This window comes from Mandrillus leucophaeus, unplaced genomic scaffold (assembly GCF_000951045.1).
Source record: "Mandrillus leucophaeus isolate KB7577 unplaced genomic scaffold, Mleu.le_1.0 Scaffold210, whole genome shotgun sequence".
NCBI classification, from domain to species: domain Eukaryota; kingdom Metazoa; phylum Chordata; class Mammalia; order Primates; family Cercopithecidae; genus Mandrillus; species Mandrillus leucophaeus.
This window is the reverse complement of record NW_012102144.1, coordinates 4,595,074-4,615,275: the sequence shown is the minus strand read 5'-3', so window position 1 is coordinate 4,615,275 and position 20,202 is coordinate 4,595,074. Positions and strand designations below refer to the sequence as shown.

General features: G+C 38.7%; 1 protein-coding gene across 2 annotated transcripts in view; it reads left to right on the top strand.

Moving 5' to 3' along the window:
• Positions 1-20,202, top strand: part of SUCLG2 (succinate-CoA ligase, GDP-forming, beta subunit) — a 296,753-nt gene that overhangs the window by 147,122 nt on the left and 129,429 nt on the right. For both annotated transcript variants that reach the window (XM_011980355.1, XM_011980356.1), the window contains exons 4-7: positions 474-564; positions 7,690-7,842; positions 10,014-10,103; positions 19,703-19,799. In XM_011980355.1, coding sequence (XP_011835745.1) covers positions 474-564; positions 7,690-7,842; positions 10,014-10,103; positions 19,703-19,799 — 431 coding nt within the window. The remainder of the gene's footprint in view (positions 1-473; positions 565-7,689; positions 7,843-10,013; positions 10,104-19,702; positions 19,800-20,202) is intronic.

The following is a 20,202-nucleotide window of genomic DNA, read 5'->3' as shown; positions in this document are numbered from 1 at the left end:
GAGCCTGTCTTTTCACCTTCATCTACTGTGTCTCGTAGCACTGAACACTTTCCTCTCCTCCCTGTTCCTGTCACACACCTTTTTACTATTTACTTTGATCTTTACCCTCTTCCTATCCCTCTCATTGTTCAATATCTCCCCAGTTTTCCGCTGCCGGATCTTCAGTCAACTCTTATCTGATTCTGGTATGCATTTTAGCATTATCTCTTTACTATGACTGTAACTTTTTTGGGTGAAGAGGTCACAAAGCATCTTTTGTTTCATTTATTCATTCATGAACTCATTTTTATTTTGCTCTCAGTGAACCTCTAGTACAGTGCTAAACACGCAGCACATAAGCAGAAAGACCCATGGATTTTGTGAGGGTGAAGGTGAACCCTTTGCAGTGTAGACATGAGACTCTGTGTAAGGACTCTGCTTTAAAATGATTTTCAACAAACATTCATTTTCTCTTTGTTTTCTCTTTCTCTTAGCCCAAATGTTGTGGGACAGCTGGCTAAACAGATGATTGGGTACAATCTAGCGACAAAACAAACTCCAAAAGAAGGTGTGAAAGTTAACAAGGTAATATGGATGCTTTGGGTCATTTTCTATGTATGTGTTAAAAAATAGAAAAGAAACCCATCTTTTAGTTTTTGACAAAATCTAATGAAATACTGCTCTTTGGCAATGTGCCATTTTATTTTGTAAAGCTCATCTAATCTGTTTAGTAAGTGGTATGTCTTTGAAGAGAAATAAAAAGGGCTCTATGATAGTAATATTATTTATTATCATTAGCATTTAGCAAAAGTGGGTGACGGTGAGTGACCAAGCAATGGCTGTCCCTCTGAGAACACAGATGTATTCTATTTAGTTGAGAAGTGCTTGCTATGACAGCCTTATACTCAATGAGGGACATTCGCTGCTCCCACACAGTGGCCCTCCACTCCAGGTGTGTCTGTCAAAATTACCTATTGTGGTTGTTTTTCTAAATGCCCCATTCCTTATTTTGGGATGACTACAATTTTGAGCCATTTGTATTGCTGGGAGTATATTTCATTAGGAAGATCAGCTGAAGCACCCAAATATGTATAGTATGTGGATACACACCCCTCATCCACACATAGAAAATAAAGCCCACAGGAAAGTGGCCTGCCTCAATCATGAAATTGTGAGTGGTAGAGCTGAGACCAGAACCTAACTCTCCCTCCTGCCAGTCTGCCTTTCACCATCCCTTTTGTGTATCCAGACACTAGAACTAGCTATCTGGGTTGCAGAATCCAGTGCAAAATAAAAAGGCAGGGGACCCGTGTTAAAATTTCAAGACAGCTATTGCTAAACATTAAATCCCTATACAACTACACAGATCACATGTGTCAGCCCTGAAAAGCATCCATGGTTAGAAGGTCCTGTCCTAGCAGCAAATTAGGGTCCCGCCTTTTGGGATGGCAGCTGTCTGCTCCATTAACATAGCATCACAGATCAGTGGACTCTACCAGTGCACCATGCTGCAGGACAGTGCAGTGATAACATGCTGTTTTTACTTTTCAGGGAGAGTTTTGTGGAAAACTCTTAAGTTGTTGTATTTATCAGTATTTAGTTCCATTTTCTTGTGTTAATTTTTGTGGGTACATAGTAGGTGTGTATATTTACAAGGTACATGAGATGTTTTGATACAGACATCCAGTGTGTAATAATCCCATTATAGTCCTTTTTCTTGCTATGTAGCAATCTATGATATGGATGTACCTACCACAGTTTGTTTAACCATCATCTGTCGAAAGACATCTGGGTTGGTTCGTTTTTGGTTATTACAAATAAAGCCACTCTGGACATTCATGAACACGTTTTTGATATAAATATAAATGTTCATTTTGGGGGATAATTGTTGGACTATATGGAAGTTGTATGATTAGTTTTCTTAAGAAACTAATGAATGTTTTCCAGCATGGCTGTTCCATTTTGCATTGCCATCAGCAATGTGTAAGTGATCAGGGTTCTCCACATTCTAGCCCGTATTTGGTGGTGGTGGTATTATTTTAGCTATTCTTGTGCGTGTGCAGTGATATTTCATTGTGATTTTAATTTGCATTTCCCTAATGGCTAGAGATGTTGAACATCTTTTCATGTGCTTATTCGCCATCTGTAGATTGTCATTGGTGAATTGTCTGTTCATGGATGCTATGGTCTGAATGTTCCCTCCAAAATGGGTGTTGAAATTTAATCCCCATTGTGGTGGCATTAAGAGGTAGAGCCTTTTGGGAAGGGATTAATCATGAAGACTCTGCCCTCATGAATGGATTAGTGCAAGCTTGTCCAACCAACAGCCCACAGGCCACATGCATCCCAGGATGGCTTTGAAAGTGGTCCAAGACAAATCTGTCACCTTTCTTAAATATTGTGAGATTTTTTTCAATTTTAGTTTCTTAGCTCAATTATCGTTAGTGTATTTTATGTGCAGCCCAAGACAATCCTTCTTATTCTGGTGTGGCCCAGGGAAGCCAAAATATTGGACATCCCTGGTGGTGCCTTATGAAAGGGCTGAAGGGAACTAGCTTAGACCTGTTTTGCATTTCCACTTTCTGCCATGTGAGGATGAAGCAAGAAAGGCCATGTCACCAAATGGCAGTACTTGGACTTCCCAACCTCCAGAACTGCAAAACAATATGTATTCATTTTTTCAACAGGGTCATTTGCAGGGCAAAAGTGTTTAATTTTGATGAAGTCCAATACATCAATATTTCCTTTATGGATTATACATTTTTAGTATCAGGTCTAAGTCCTGTTTACCTTGCCTTACGTAATAAAAATTTTCTCATATTTTTTCTAGATGTTTTATAGTTTTCTGTTTTATATTTAGGTTTGTGATCCATTTTGAGTTAACTTGTGAATAAATTGTGAGACTTAGGTCAAGGTTATTTTTTAAGGGGCAAGGGGGATATGATATTCAATTGTTCCTGCACCATTTTTTGAAAAGGCTTATCTTTTCTCCATTGAATTGCTTTTACATCTTTGTCAAAATTCAGCTAGGCATATTTCTTTGGGTCTGTTTTGGGGTTCTCTATTTTGTTCCATTGATCTTTGTGTCTGTCCCTCCACCAACACCACAGAGTCTTAATTACTGTATTTATGTAAGTTCTGAAATTGAGTAGAATAACTCTTCTTGCTTTATTATTCTTTTCCAAAACAGTTTTACCCATTCGAGTTCCTATGCCTTTTTATGAACAATCTAAAACAATTTTGTCTTTATGAAAAAATCCTGCTGAAATTTTGATAGGAATCTTATTAAACCTGTATATGAATTTGGAGGGAATTGATTTTTTGTTATATTAAGTCTTGCAACCCATGTATATGATACGTCTCTCCTTTTTTTTTAGGTCTCCTTTGATTTATTTCATCAGCATTGTATTGTTTTCAGCATACACGTTTGGTATATGTTTTGTTAGATTTACACATACATTTTTCTCTTTTACAGCTATTACAAGTGGCACTGGATTCTTAATTTCAGTGTCCAACATACTCATTGTTAGTTGGTGTTGATTTCTTGTTAAATGCTTGGTGAACTTCCCTAGTGAAACCATGTGAGCCTGGAGATTTCTTTGTCTGTGCCTGTTAATGTTTTTGGGTTGCTGGTTTCTCTAGCACCCAGCACCCTGCCTAAGATTTATGAGGCCAAAGAAAACACAGGAGACTCGCTACCATGCGCTTCCTTGGACCTCAAGCTCCCTAGCTAGTCTCCCTTCTTCTCTATAACTTTCAGAGTCACCTTAAGTTTTATGTATATATATATATATATATATCTCCAAGGTTTTTATTTGTACTTAGCAGGAAGAATAGGGAAAAATATGGCTACTCCATTTTCTCAAAAGTAGAAATCCCCAGATTATAGAAGCTTTTGATTCTAAATTTATTTGAGAAGCTGTTTAAACACATACACACATTTATACACATCAGATATTTGTTTCCTAAGTCTGTGCCAATGTGTTATGTGTTCCTGGGGCTAGTACTAGGGCCCGTGAGACAGCGCTACTCATCATGTGGTCCGGGATTCAGTACCAATAGTGGTTACTGCTCTGTAATGAATTTAAAATTCAAGAATGTACTTTTAATCTTCTCTGTTCATGGGTGTGTTACAAATAGTTTGTGTGCTAGCACTCATCTCCTGACCACAATTCAAGTAGCATGATATTTTTAAGAAAACAGATTCAGTGGTAGATAGGTCAAAGAAAGTTAAAAAGCTTTCTATACTGGTGGACTCCACAAAGAGGATGTGTCAACATATTCTTTGTGTAACTCACAGGTGAAGCTCTTTTGAAATGTATCTAATGGAGTTGCTCAGGGATGAGTGTTTGTGGATTCCATTTAGATTTCTCTATAACAATTCCTAAAATACTCTGTCATCCTCGGTCATTTGGAAGGCATGACGGTGTCAACAAACTGGTCTTTGTTGTGTAAAATTTCTTGAATTATCTCTTGATAATTATCATTTTCCTGGTGACATTGTCTTAAAGAGTCATACATTATTCCTATGAAGCAAGAGCTGTTTCAGACAGCAGCTGGGCTTCACAAATAGAAATTTGGTGGAATACAGAGCACATCTGTCCACATTTTTGAAGATTAAGAATAGGACTCTTGAATGACACTTATCCTAAAAAATTATAATTTTGTGTTGCCTTTAAGAATAACTACTGAAAGTCATTAAGTATTATTCACTAAACTAACTCTGTATTAGAAAATGAAGTGTTACGTCAGTAGACCTGAAAGCATATACCAAACACATTCCTCATTTTGTATTTTGTGCCAAATTTCCTAAAAAAGCTTTCTCTTCTAGAGAAAGTTTTAGAAGAAATGACTATCTTAATTTCTTAAAATGTTTGTATTAATGTTGATGCTTAGAAAGGCAAACTTTATGTTATTTCTATAAACGACGAGTTGTTATTGTATTTTATAAGGAAAGAATAGGGCTAAGTATTTTTGCTTCAAATATTGTCCTACTTGTCAATCAGAAATTCTAAAAGAATTGACGGTTTCAGGCAGCCTGAAGGCTGAAAGAATTAAGTACTGACTGATGGTTTGACCTTCATTGTTGGTGAGAAAATCAACTTTAAATCAGAGTGGTTCTGTGCTAATTCTAACACTGTGTGCTGAGAAATAGTTTTTATATACTTATGAACTTCCATTTCTGATAAATCAATAGGAAGACCTGTATGTTTTATTTTTAACTAATGGTAAATTCAAAAAAAGTTTGAAAAAGAGGAGTTCTGTATTCATTCCATTATAGCTTTTTAGATCATCATATATTTATCCCATTTCATGTGACCTAAAACTTAAGTATTTTTGTGGTATCTGAGTAGTTAAAATCTAATGCTACTTAATCCTTAATCTGTAACTTTTTTTGTGGAACCTATCACCAAACTACTTGTAAGAAAAGCAATGTGGCCGGGTGCGGTGGCTAACGCCTGTAATCCGAGCACTTTGGAAGCCCAGGTGGACAGATCATGAGGTCAGGAGATTGAGACCATGGTGAAACCCTGTCTCTACTAAAAATACAGAAAATTAGCTGGGCGTGGTGGCGGGCGTCTGTAGTCCCAGCTACTCGGGAGGCTGAGGCAGGAGAATGGCGTGGACCTGGGAAGCAGAGCTTGCAGTGAGCTGAGATCGTGCCACTGTACTCCAGCCTGGGCGACAGAGCGAGACTCTGTCTCAAAAAAAAGAAAAGCAGTGTAACTGCTTTCATTGTTTTCACATCTATTACTGATTATTTATGGGATTGTTTTTATATTCTTTAAATATGCAAGACATCTTTCACTGTTCTCTTTAGGTGTGTAAGTTGGAACAGCCTCTCTCAAGCACTTGGACAGTACTTATCAAAATTTTAAATATTCACAGTTTAAAACCTAGACATTTCACTTTTAGGGTACTTATCTACAGGGATACTAAAAGTAATGAACAAAGATATATGTACAAAAATACTCACTAAAGTGGCATTTTAGGAAAATTGAAGTTCATGTAAATGTCTATCAGCAGGCCAGGAACCATGACTCGTGCCTGTAATCCCAACACTTTGGGAGGCCAAGGCGAGTGCATTGCTTGAATCCAGGAGTTTGAGACTAGCCTGGGCAACATAGCGAGACCCCATCTCTACAAAAAATAAAGCAAAAATTAGGTGGGTATGGAGGCACGTGCCTGTAGTTTTGGCTACTCAGGAGGCTGAGGTGAGAGGATCGTTTGAGTCTGGGAGGTCAAGGCTGCAGTGAGCCATGATTGTGCCATTGCATTCCAGCCTGAGAGCAACATAGCAAGACTGTCTCAAAATAATAATAATAATAAAATAAAAGCAGGAACATGGTTAAATAAATATTGTCATGTAAGTACCATGTAATCACAATGAAGAGAGAAGACCATAGCAAGATATTTAAGTTGTAGTATTAAGATTTAAAAAAAAAGGCTAGGCGTGGTGGCTTATGTCTATAATCCCAGCAGTTTGGGAGGCCGAGGCAGGTAGATCACTTGAGGTCAACAGTTCAAGACCAGCCTGGCCAACATGGTGAATCCCCATCTCAACTGAAAATACAAAAATTAGCCAAGCATGGTGGCAGGCACCTGTAAGCCGAGCTACTTGGGAGGCTGAGGCATGAGATTCGCTTGAACATGGGAGGTGGAGGTTGTAGTGAGCTGAGATCGTGCCACTGCACTACAGCCTGGGTGACAGAATGAGACTCTGTCTTAAAAAAAAAAAAAGAGATTTAAAAAAAGAAAGGCATCCTAGTGTGTATAATATGCTTCCTGATGATTCCATTACTGCAACGCTTGCAGATACATAGAAAAGGACTAGAATGTTAGCAGTGGTTTTCCCAGTGGGGCTGTTACATGCAGTTCAAGTCCTACAGAGCAAAAGGGCACCTGGCTGAGGCAGTGAGTCCCCAGTCACTCATGGAATTGAATGACATTCTTCCATCCCACTTGTCCCTTGCCCAGTCATGGTCCTGGCAAGTGACCACATACTCCCAGAGGAAGGGGTGCCTTTTTCTAGTTATCACAAAGGTTCCTGCTAGGCTCCTATCTGCGCTGACTTCTGGGGCCCAAGGGGTTTGTTTGAGGTAGAGCTATGTGGCAGGGGGCTGCTTTCACTTTCTCATTTATATATTTTTGGTATCGTTTCCATTATTTTTGAACAAGTAAATATTCTGTTTGTAAATTAAAAGAAAGTATAAAACAAGATAAAATATAGTGATCAAAGAGACAGAAATATACAAACATATGAAGCATCAGACATACTGTAAAAGAATCTGTCTGTGGCCATCATACTTGGTTTTCCACCAGAGAAATCTGAGAAAAGTTAGTGTAGATATATATATATATATATATGTACTGTTAATATCTCAAATGAAAATAACAGCCACTTCTCTAGAGTATTTCTTAAGCGACACAGTTTCTTGAGGAAGGAAACAAAGAAGATTAAAGTGGGAAGGTTCCTTGAGGCAAACCAAATGCGTGTCACTTGAACAAGTTAACAGGATCAATTAAGGAGGTGAAAATGGGCATTGTGTGCACCATGAGAGCAGAACTCTCAAAGCTCTGCAGACTCACTCACTGGGCTTTAAGAGCCTGAAAATGAAGCCGTTTGATTGGTGTAGCAAGTTTGTATAGATTTCCAAGTAGAAATCAGCTGAATGCTGAATTAATTTGACTTTCCCACTAATGTGGTAGGTGATGGTTGCTGAAGCCTTGGACATTTCCAGAGAAACCTACCTGGCAATTCTGATGGACCGGTCCTGCAATGGCCCCGTGCTGGTGGGCAGCCCTCAGGGGGGCGTCGACATTGAAGAGGTGGCTGCTTCAAACCCAGAGCTCATTTTTAAGGTGTGTTTAAATTCCTGGCTACGCGCTATTAATTGATTGTTATTGTAGAAGATGTTAAATATTTAATGTGGAGTCTAAGGCCAGGAGCAGTAAATCTGTCTCTACAATTTAAGGTATGAAGATGTTGAGCCCTTTTTCTTTCTAAGTATCCAGTTGAAAGTTGAGTGGAATCAAGGTATTTAGTGTTCAAGGACTTTTTGTCTTTGCTTTTCCCATCCTTCCTTCTTTCCTTCTTCCTGCCTTTTCTTCCTCCCTGATTCCTTTCCATCCAATCTTCCTCAAGAATTAACCAATGGGAGAGGACTGCTGTATTTTCATTTCTCATGGTTAACTCTCTTTCATTTAATATTATATATGATCTAGAAATTCTCTCCTAGGAGATGAATGAATTCTCTTTTAGTAGATGTACTAGAAACTGCCTTGAGATCTCTCAGTACTGTTGATGTAAACTAGAATCTTTATGAAGTCCAGATTCTGTCAGTTTTTTTCAATCCTTGAAATCTTGACTCATTTATTGATATTAAGATTAGTTTCAAGTCAGAGATATGAGATCAGATTTAATCAGAGCACAAGTTTCTCGAAGTCTCGAAACCTCATTTTTAAATCAGTAAAATGAACATGGGGTGATTTCTACCCTGTGGGATTATAAGGATTAAATGAGGTGCTATGTATTAAGTGCTTCTTAACCTACCTCAGCTATAAGGAGAAAAACGTAAGTTTTCAGAACTAAAATTCAAGCTTTTAATCTGGGTTCTTGGGGTCAAAATTGCATTAAAATTTTCCACCAGAAACATTCATTATTTCTTTTAGAAAATGATTTTTTGTTTCCCTTTGAAAAGGGGAGATTTTATTTCTTAAATCTCTTTGTCTAAATAATGTACAATAAACACCCACTTAGCATCCTCAACAGGTTCTTGGAAACTTCGACTTGAATGGAAATGATGTATAAGAAAACCAATGTTACCATACATAGGCTAATTGATATAAACAAGAGTTAAGTTCCTATGGCATATTTCTGCTCACAAAAACATCACGCAACTCCTAAATAAAGACCAACACACTTCTAATGTTATACATTATAATAAATAGGAGCTATGTATACATTTCAGAAAGATTTCATAAAAACAAGTAAGTAATTATTTATCCAGTTATTCCAGCTCAGGGTCTCTGATGGCTAGAGCACAGGGTGCAAGCAAAGAACCCACCGTGGATGGGACACCATCCCATTGCAGAGCACACTCACACACCACACCCGCACCCACATCACACCCACACCCACTCAGACTGGGACTGTGTATACAAACCAGTTGACCTAACCTGTATAGATTTGGGATGTGGGAAAAAACCAGGGGACCCAGAGAAAACCTACTCAGACAAGAGGGGAATTTGTAGACTCCACACAGACAGTGGCCTTGGCTGGGAATTGATTTTTTTTTTTTTTCCTCAACCTTATAACAAAACAACCTTGAATGAAGTAATGTTATTTGAAGACCTACTGTACTCATACTTCAGTGATTGCTTTTAAAATATTTTCACTAATGTTATATATTTAAGTTAATTACCTTGGAAACTGAATTGAGACTTTACATGCAGACTTACCAATAACACCTAGCTGTTTTCAAAGTTCACATTATTTAAAGCAGGCCATTCCATTTGTTAAGAGGATGCATGAAATAATGTATAATGACAGTGCTCGGTGTCTTTGAGACAATAGCATTTTGTAGAGCTAAGTATCAGTAATCATTATCATCAATAGAGTGCTTAAATCATAAAGTAATATTTAACCTATCTATGACAGGCTTTAAACTTAACTAATAGTAGGCAGGAAAACCTCACTTTGGAGGTCTTCCAAAAGATGTCATAAAAATTAACTGACTAAATATTCGTCAATGCCATCTGTATAGTAATTAAAAGTGAAAACTGGCATCAGAGTTTCTTGTCAGCATGCCACCATGAGGAATTATATAGTTTTTGGAAGAGCTGTTTTATAGATGGTCTGCTAATTAAAACATACCCTACAGGCATCTGCGGTAGCCCTGCTCAGAGATCTCTGGATAGGTGCCACACTTTAATTACTCATTTGCAAATAAATACAAAGCATTTTCTTTTGAGGTTGTAAATCTTCTCAGTTGACTGTCTAAATTTCGTTTATTTGATTTATTTTTTACCAGGAGCAAATTGACATTTTTGAAGGAATAAAGGACAGCCAAGCTCAGCGGATGGCAGAAAATCTAGGCTTCGTTGGGCCTTTGAAAAGCCAGGTATATAAGCCATTGGGGGATGGTGTGTCTGACTTGTTTCAGAAAACATTTGGGAACTTGCTTAATTGCCTCTGGTGTTTGTGATTACCAGGAAACAGGATTATTTATTGTTTTCCAGTTTCTTCTTCCAGCTGTTTATGATGAAGAAAAATATTTCCCTGATGTTTTAAAAGAGGATGTTTATGATGTGTCTTTGAATGTATTTTGGTATGTGTGTGCATGTGTATTGCATGTGGACACATACACTTTATGATGGATGGTAATCTGTATTTTTTCTGTAGCACTGCTGGTACTTAGCCACCTGGCAGGTAGGTGTGTGATTCAGCTCATTCAGACTTTAGTTTCATCTTCTATAAAATGGGAATGATGACAACTCCTGAGAGGCTTATTGTGGGGATTCAGTAGAATAATGTGTGAAAGTCCTTATTATAGTGCTCCATAAAGGTCCGTTCTTATTGGTATTAATATTAATAATACATGTTATTTAGCTAATTGCTATTCTTTCATAGCTAATGGGCATTTGAAATGAATATTGATGGCATAAAGTTGATGTTTTATTGAGAACAGCTTAAAATATGCCAGTTTTGTAGTAATATCCCTTGGCTTCAAAGACCAAAACATTGGCCTTAGAGCTGTTGAGGGACAGAATCTGTCCTAGCATCATGCCCTATTCTGCCTTTGGTCCAGCGCATGGCACCTGATTATGTGTCTAGCGGAGCAAGCTTCCTAGTCCCACAGCTAAATCAGAAAAACTTACTTTTTCCTTCCTCTGTTACTCAGAGAGGCCACCTTAATGGCCCTAGATTGTGTGCATGTGTGCATGTGTGTATGTTCTCTGGCCTGGGACTTTATGGAGAGGTTACAGAGTATATCCTTTGGTTAGGCAGTACTATTCCCATAAGACAGTAGATGATGCACTGTTTTCTTTCTGTCTTGTCTTTTTCTTTTGATTGACTCTCTCTGGAAGTTTAATGACAACAGTAGGCAAGTCAAAGAGGGGTAAAGCAGAATAAGGTTTTTTAAAAAAAATGCTTTAATGAAGAGAAACTACTTACTTGAAAATGAATAAAGGCTCACTTTGAAAGCAAAAGGTTGAAGATGGTAGAATGGGACAGGGTCATCTGGAACTCAACCTCAGGATGAGAGAGAAAGGGCCAGGATTCAATGGACAGTTAGAGGAACTAATTGCCATTTCTGAGACTAGCAAAGAGGTGCCAGGAAAGTGATCTGTTGAAAGGAAGATCCTGGAAGATTCCTGAATATGTGCTACAGTGGTTGGTTTCATCTCCTGCAAATAAGGATACCAGCTACATTAGCCATTCATTTGATGTTTATTAAGGGGCTTCTCCTGTGGCAGTGGTGGTCACCAAGAGCCCGTTTTCTATACAGCCACTGTGGTCAAGCTGCACTGTCCAGCAGTCAGCTCCAGAATGTGTGCAGTTACCCTGTCTGCCTCCTCCATATCACTTTGGACATCTCTATTTCTCTTATTTATTTGCAGTCACCTTTGCTAGATCCTAATCTTTACCACGGCAGGGACTTTGTCCATCCTACTCAATGCTGTGTTGCCAGCAGCTGGCAAAGTGCTTGGCATCTATTTTTATTGCCCAAGAAACATTTGTCATGTGCCTGACTACGTGAAACAACACATCTAGTTGTCCACTTTGAAGAGGTTCCTAGAGCCTCAGCAATAGGTGGCTTTTCATGACAGAAAAATGAATCTGGAATGGGCAAAATCTGCTGACCACATATTTAAAAGCTCAGGAGGTGAACATAATAGAGAGTTCTAGAGAAGTTAATAACAGTATAATGTACATCACAAGATACTCCCCCCTCACTACATATTATAAGAGAAAATTAAGAGTTATTTATAGCTCTTAAGTGGCTTACTCTTGTTTTCCTAGTACCTGAAACACTCTAGGTTTTAAATGAGTTACCTACGGAAGGAAGATGAAAATGTGAGAACTCAGGGGTCAGTAAGTGGCCATATTGTCAGTATACCTTTGAATTAATTTATCGAGGAAAGGAAATAAAATGTTTTAATTTGTTTTTTTTTTTTTTTTTTTTTTTTCACTGCTAACTCCATGAAAGGCTTTAAATCTTCATTTTCTCAGCAGCTTGGAGTGAGCACTGATTGGGTGCTGCTCAGGCTGTTATGCCCTGGGGAACAGAGACAATGAAAAATAACTATTGTTCCTCAGGGGCTCACAGACCAGTGGACATCTGCCTGCTGGCTGAGAGGATACAGGAAGAGGGATGGATAAAAGAATGTGAAGGAGAGAGCAGGGGCAGAGGGGGAGAGAGGTTGCTCTCAGCTGTAGACATGTTGGAAGTTGTTCATCTAGGGACACGTAAGTGTATTTCTACAGTAGAAGGGATATATGGCTTGGGAGCTCAGGGAAAGCTGTGCATTGGAGTTGTAGGCTTGGGAATCTGTGCTTTATGGGGCTTGCTCAAGCTGTGGGGATTAGTGAAATGCTCTAGAGAGCCAGTGTACAATGAGCAGATGGGACAGTGTAAAAGGAAAAGCATTTAAACAATCATCAATGATCTTTTCCTAAAAAATTGTATCTTAGAGGCCCCTTAGGTTCGGTGTGACTTTGAAAGTTATTTAATCTAGGATGTGGTTTAGGCATTTGGAGGTACCTCACTCATGGTTGAATATCATGTAAGATGATAGTCTTGTAAAATTATTAATATCGTTCCTGTGACTCATGTCTGTTGTCTCTAAAATGTGATTAATATTAGACACAACAAAAATAAAGATGATATCTTACTTTTCATAAAATTACCAAGTATTTGTTCCCAACTAAAGTCTATTTCTGTGAGAATTTGTTGAAAAACGTTAAGACATAGAAAAGCTTAATATAGTAGTTCCCCCTTATCTGTGGAGGATACGTTCCAAGACCTCCAGTGGATGCCTGAAGCTTACCTGCTACCAAACCCTACATATACTCTTTTTTTCTGGATATCTATACTTCGGATAAAGTTTAACTTATAAATTAGGTACAGTAAGTTTTAACAACAATAATAACATAGAACAATAGCAATATACTGTAATAAAAGTGATGCGAATATGGTCTCTTTCTCAACATATCTCATTGTACTATACTCACCCTTCTTGCAATGATGTGAGATGATACAATATCTACATGGTAAGACCTGGGGTGAGTGATGTGAGCATTACGATGTAGCATTGGGCTACTCATGACCTCCTGGCAGTGATTCAGGAGGGACATCTACTTTGGATGATCGTGAATCATCAAGCTATGGGTGTCAATGGCTGGATGTCAGGAACAGATAATGTCAATGGTTGGGGATCCTGGATAGTTGAAGGTTTTTCACGATAACCTTTTAGAAGAACATCATAATTAGAAGTTTGTCTCTTTCGTTTTAATTCATCAAAGTGTGGCTGTAGAGGTTGTAATCTGTCAGTGACTTTAGTGCTGTGTTCCATCCAAGGATCTTAGTCCATAATTTTGTCCTTCCCATTTAATAAATTGGACTCACAGTAGATCATGGTTAACTAAAACCACAGAAAGGGAAACTGAGGATAAAGGGGGTCTATCATATGACTGAAACTTACAAGTTTGTCAAGTGTGTCTTAATTATCATCTATACTGTTAGTTTCTGAAAACATGAGTGCCATGAATTGTCAACATGTGCCTCTAGGATTTAGGCTGATGAAAGATCGGATGCTCCAAGTCAGTGTAAGATCACTAACACCTCTTGAAGTGGTTTGTACTTCTGGCTAGATTTGAGAGCCGTATGTGAATATTGATGATAATTTCTAGAATGCAGGAAAGATATTTAAAATTCTTAACCTGTTGAGACTTTGTTTTGATTAATAGACGATTTCTTTCAGCAAGAATACACATAGTCATCATTGCCAGACTTAGATGTTAAATGTTCGATCCAATTTGCCTTCCTGGATAATTTTTTCTTTCCTATCTCTGTCAGTTTTGAAATCATAAAACGAGAAGAAGAGGTGCCTAATTCCACACAAAGCTCCCAAGAGTGAGTTTTTAGGGGTGAAATTAGGATAGACATTTGCTGATCTTGCATAGGTCCAACAAATCAAGGCAGGATATTCAATGAGCTGTCAGCGGTTAGGGTCGTTGTACTGAAGCAAGTACTCTCCCGTTTCAGCTGGGCTCTTATGGCCAACCGCTTGGCTTGCGCCCGCTGAGTTTCCAGGGATATGTCATATTCCACTGGGTGGAGGGTTGAGGGTGGAGTGGCCAGGCATGATGGAATAGACTTTGGGAACAATATCTTGGTGATGCAGCACACAACTGAGCCTGCGTGGTTCTGAGGCCCTTCCTCATTATGCTCCTGTTAAGACATTTTTAAAGATTTTTATAAACTTGTCAGGTTTTCATTTACATATATTTGATTTTACAGATTTTAATTTTAAAAAATTGCTTAATAGACAAAATAACAGTTGGTGGCAAAAGTGCAGAAAACCTTTGTACACAGTGGTTATGAGCTGAGAAAGTAATGGCAATAGTAAGCGACTGACTGCAAGTTGACCAGGAGAATGTTCTCTTTGACCTGTGCTTATTTTAAACATTTGAACCCATGTAGAAAGCAGGAAAGCTAATTTCAAGTTGCCACATGCCATGCCATTCCATGTCACACCTGGTCACACACATTCTGTCTGCCTAGCCCTTATAACCATTCAGTGTATAGCCTCTGGAATAAGACATCTTACAAGGGTTTGTCATTGTGAGAGCTACAAGGGAGAACCAGCTTGGTTTGGAGATAGCTCCAAGATCAAATTATGTTTTAGTCTTGCTCAAAAAATTACAGTCCGGCTTTGCACAACAGTAAAAATTAAAACAGAAAATATCCCCAAAATGCTGTGCTAATGTATAATTACAATGGGATTAATGTGTGGAAAACGCAGGCTTGTACTAAACAAAGTTGGTGTAGGCTTAAGAAGTTCTGAAACAGTTTAAGTGTATATCTGTGGATGAATTCATAAACAAAATGTGGTATATACTATAATGGAACTTTATTGAACCTTGTAAAAGAAGATTCTGACACATGCTGCAGTATGGATGGGGCTTGAGGATATTGTGTTAAGTGAAATAAGCCAGTCACACAAAGACAAACACTGGATGATTCCACAGGTATCTAGTGTATGTATATGTGCATATCCTTTATTTTATGTATGTATGTATCTAGATATCTCTAATATCTATATATCTGCTATCTATAGATATCTATATATGTGTGTATATATAGAGAGAGAGGAGTGTGTGTGTGTGTATGTGTGTGTGTATATATATATATATGGGGAGATGGAGAGCGAGACAGAGAGAGAGATGCTATCTAGAATAGTCAAATTTATAGACACAAAGTAAAATGATGTTGCCAGAGGCTGCGGTAAGAGGAGAACGGTAAGAGGAGAACAGGAGTTTGTTTAGCGATACAGAGTGAGGGAAGATGAAGAAGTTCTAGAGATTGGTTGCACAACAATGTGAATATACCAACTTGACCCTGCAGAACTGTGTAGACACTTAAAAATGGTTGAGATATGGTGAATTTTATGTTTTGTTTATATTATCACAGTTTTTAAAAAAGTTTTGAAGTAGCTGGATTAGATTATACATATATATATATATGTATAATATATATATATATGTACCCAGAGGTTATTTCTATTATATAGTCCCCCAGTCCCCCTTAGAATTGAATTAATCTTTAATTCAACCAATATTTATCAAGTATTGACTCTGCAGAGGTTGTATGACGACAGTGGATGCCAAAGTGCCCAGGATACATAAGATGCCTGCCCCATGCAATTCACATTGCAAGCTCACATTGATGACCTAGAAAACCCCCTAAAATACAAAAAATATTCAGCAGTGAAGTATTTACTGGCTTCACACTTTAACTCAAATTTTATTTGGATTAAAAAAAATGGAAACATTAAATAAAGAAATTATAAAGAATACTAGAAAAAATAATGGGAGAATTTAAAAAAAATATTCTCAGAATGGGACTAGCCTTTTAAAAGTCTGACACAAAGCCAGAAGCCATATAAGAGTGACATTATTGTGAAATTTCCATGTGGCAAAACTAACAAAAGAATGTTCAAAAGGTAAATGTTAAAGGGGCTGAGGCAGGGGGATTACTTGAGACCAGGAATTCAAGAGCAGCCTGGGTAACATAGCGAGACCCCCATCTCTAGAAGAAATTAAACTAAAAAAATCAGCTGAGCCTAGTGGCATGTGCCTGTAGTCCAGCTATTTGAAAGGCTGAGGTGGGAGGATCATCTGAGCCCAGGAGTTCAAGGCTGCAGTGAGCCATGATTGTGCCAGTCCACTCCAGTCTGGGTGACAAAGCAAGACTCTATTGTACACACACACACACACACACACACTTCCTATAAATTAATAAGAAAGAGATCAAAATCTCAACAGGAAAATAGGCAAAATTCACAGAAAAAAATAAGATATCTCTTAAACTCATAGAATAATGTGCAAACTCATTCATAATAAAATAAATTAAAACTATATGTGAGTGTACTCATCTGTTCTCACACTGATAATAAAGACATCCCTGAAACTGGGTAATTTAAGAAGGAAAGAGGTTTAATTTACTCATAGTTCCACATGGCTGGGGAAGCCTCACAATCATGGTGGAAGACGAAGGAATAGGGAAGGGACTTCTTGCATGGTGCAGGCAAGAGAGCTTGTGCAGGGGAAACCCCCTTTATAAAACCACCAGATCTTGTGAGACTCATTCACTATCATGAGAACAGCATGGGAAAATCCTGTCCCCATGATTCAATTACCTCTCACTGGGTCCCTCTTGCAACACGTGGGAATTATTACAATGCAAGGTAAGATTTGGGTGGGGACACAGAGCCCAACCATATCAGTGAGATACCCTTTTTCACCTAACCCACTGGCAAAGATACAAATGGCTAATGACTGTGAATTGGAAAATAGTGTCTCTGATAATTTTCACTTTTTAGGAGTGGAAATCAGGGACGACTTCTATGAAGAACAATTTAGGCCAAGCGTGGTAGCTCACACCTGTAATCCCAGCACTTTGAGAGGCCAAGGCGGGTGGATCATGAGGTCAGGAGATCGAGACCATCCTGGCCAACATGGTGAAAACCCGTCTCTACTAAAATACAAAAAACTAGCCGGGCTTGGTGGCACGCCTCTAGTCCTAGCTACTCGGGAAGCTGAGGCAGGGGAATCGCTTGAACCCTGGAGGTGCAGGTTGCAGTGAGCCCAGATCGCGCCACTGCACTCCAGCCTGGCAACAGAGCAAGACTCCGTCTCAAAAAAAAAAAAAAAAAGAACAATTTAGCAGAATCTTTTGGTGTTTAAAATGGCTATAGTCCTTTTTGCTTCACTCTGGGTAATTTATCCTACAAATGTTTAATCAAGTGTATGTTAAATATCCAGAGATAAGTAAGGCAGTGCTGTAATGTCAACCTATTAGAAACAATGCAAATGGTCATTATTTAAGTGAAAGGTTAAAGGAATTATAGCACATCAATACAGTAAGATATTATTTAGTCAATTAAAAGGATATGATTGATCTACCTGTGTTGCTGATGAAGTGTCTCTAAAAATCTGTTAAGTAAAGAAATGAGGCATAGGAACAAGTTTGCTTTTTTAAGACAGATGAAGGAGGAATGCATACTGTCTTAGGCATGGCATAGAATATCTCTCAGATGAAGGGCACATTTATGAGTGTGCTGCCACTGGGGGCCTGTGTGGTTGAATGGTACAATCAGGGAAAACCCTTAAGTTCTTTGGGAATTTTGTATCATACATGTGTTATCTACCCATACAAATATTTAATATTAAAAATACGTAATCATACTCGTTATGTGGGTTCTTTTATATCTACTGGGCCTCAAATTTGGATTTAAAGATGTTTGTAGGTAAACATAAAATACATTAACATAGCATGAATTAAATCTGGAGTTCTTCAGCCAAATCTGGAACCACCTGCAATATTTACACCAGGGGGGATTTACTTTAGGGATGTGTTCATAGGTGCTGCAAGAGCTGAGTAGTTTAAAAGTGGACAGGGCCGGGCGCAGTGGCTCACGCCTGTAATTCCAGCTCTTTGGGAGGCCGAGGCGGGTGGATCACGAGGTCAGGAGATCGAGACCATCCTGGCTAATATGGTGGAACCCTGTCTGTAATAAAAATAGAAAAAATTAGCCGGGCGTGGTGGCGGGCACCTGCAGCCCCGGCTACTTGGGAGGCTAAGGCAGGAGAATGGCGTGGACCTGGGAGGCAGAGGTTGCAGTGAGCCGAGATCCCACCACTGCACTCCAGCCTGGGCGACAGAGCGAGACTCCGTCAAGAGTGGACAGAAAGGCAACCTAGAGCATATCCATCCGCATGCTCCAGGAACAAAAATGAGGCAGTGGTGTTACTGGGCCTTAGATACAGAAGCTAGAACCCTGGTGGGCTTCTCCAGTGGGAGCAAGAGCCAGAGGAGGAGGTGCTGCCCAGATGGAAAGAGAGGAGTGGAAGTACCCTGGTTCTTCCCTTCTTCCCACCTCCATCTCTCACCGCTGCTTCTCATTGGCTGGCCCCAGCTGGAAACCAGCTGACCCAGGAACATAGAAAGCTTAGCCTGTAAGCGTCAGCTTCCCTGATACACAGAGTAGAGTTGGAGAACTGAAAATGGATCTGCTGCAAATAATCCAAGGCTGGCACAATGAGTGAAATGTGGCAGTGGGAAAACTTTGGCTTGGAAAATGGAGCCGGGAATGAGACTGATACCTAATTCTTCTCCATGATCGACCCTCTTGCTCTGTGCATCACATGCTCCTTTCGTTATTGACAGGAGCTTTCTAGGGTGGGGGCATGGCTCATTCATGTTCTCATTTCTAGCGCCAGCTCTCAGGATACCAGCCAGCTGTGTCATAGGCAGTGAAGAAATGTTGGTTGAAAAGAATGAATGAATGAGCAAATTTCAAGCAGAGTGAGAAAAATGAAGTCAGGGCATAACAGGGCGACCTTGGATATTCTTGCCCTTTGTGGTTAATGCCTTTGGGACAAGCTATTTTCAGTTTGAATTGTGCTGTTCAGTGACTACACTATTGAACACTTTCATCTTCCTGTTTTGCAACAATTTTCGTTAGACACTCAGTAATTGTTGTTTCACAGATTATGGGTTGGATTGATTAATATAATAACTGTTTTATTTCAGCACAATAAGGAAAATCTAGTCATTATAAACTCTCAAAATCATGTTTACCTTTTACTTAAATGGAACTTGTTTGTATTAATGATTGTAGCTTATATTGCAGCATAACTCTGCTAATAGAGACATGATAATTTACAAAAAGATTAACAACGTTTTAGGCCGTACTGAAAATATTTTGTTTTCTTGATAATGGTCTCTTCTGGTGTCTGGAGGAGAGTTGAGCAATTCCTTTTAATGAATAGCAGCGGAAATTAAAATAATTATGTTTTTCTGTTTTTCCCTTCAGAAAACCTAACTGAAAATAAAGACATAACTTGCTATTTTTAAGGTTTCATTAATCCAGCAAAATAAATTTTCTTTTACTGCTTTGGTGTAATTCCATTTCACTTGATCACATTTAGGCTGCAGATCAAATTACGAAGCTGTATAATCTCTTCCTGAAAATTGATGCTACTCAGGTGGAAGTGAATCCCTTTGGTGAAACTCCAGAAGGACAAGGTAAGAAAAAAAAAAAGAATTGAGAAAACAAAAGAATGTATTATAATTATTTATGCAAACTATAAATTGCACAAAAGACTGTAGCAGCAGCTTTGCATAAATTTCTTACAGTAATTTAATTTCTGCCATAGTTTGAAATGCTCCCATGATGCAGTTGAACATTTCAGCACTTAGGTTTGTTTGTAGCCAAATGCCAGGGCTCTAAGGAAGCTACTAAAGCTACTGCTTGTTTTACTTAAAAACATTCAGGCTTGGTGTGGTGGCTCATGCCTGTAATCCCAGCACTTTGGGAGGACAAGACAAGAGGATCACTTGAGGCCAAGACTTTGAGACCAGCCTGGGTAACATATTGAGACCCTGTCTCTACAAATAATAATAATAATAATAATAATAATAATAATAA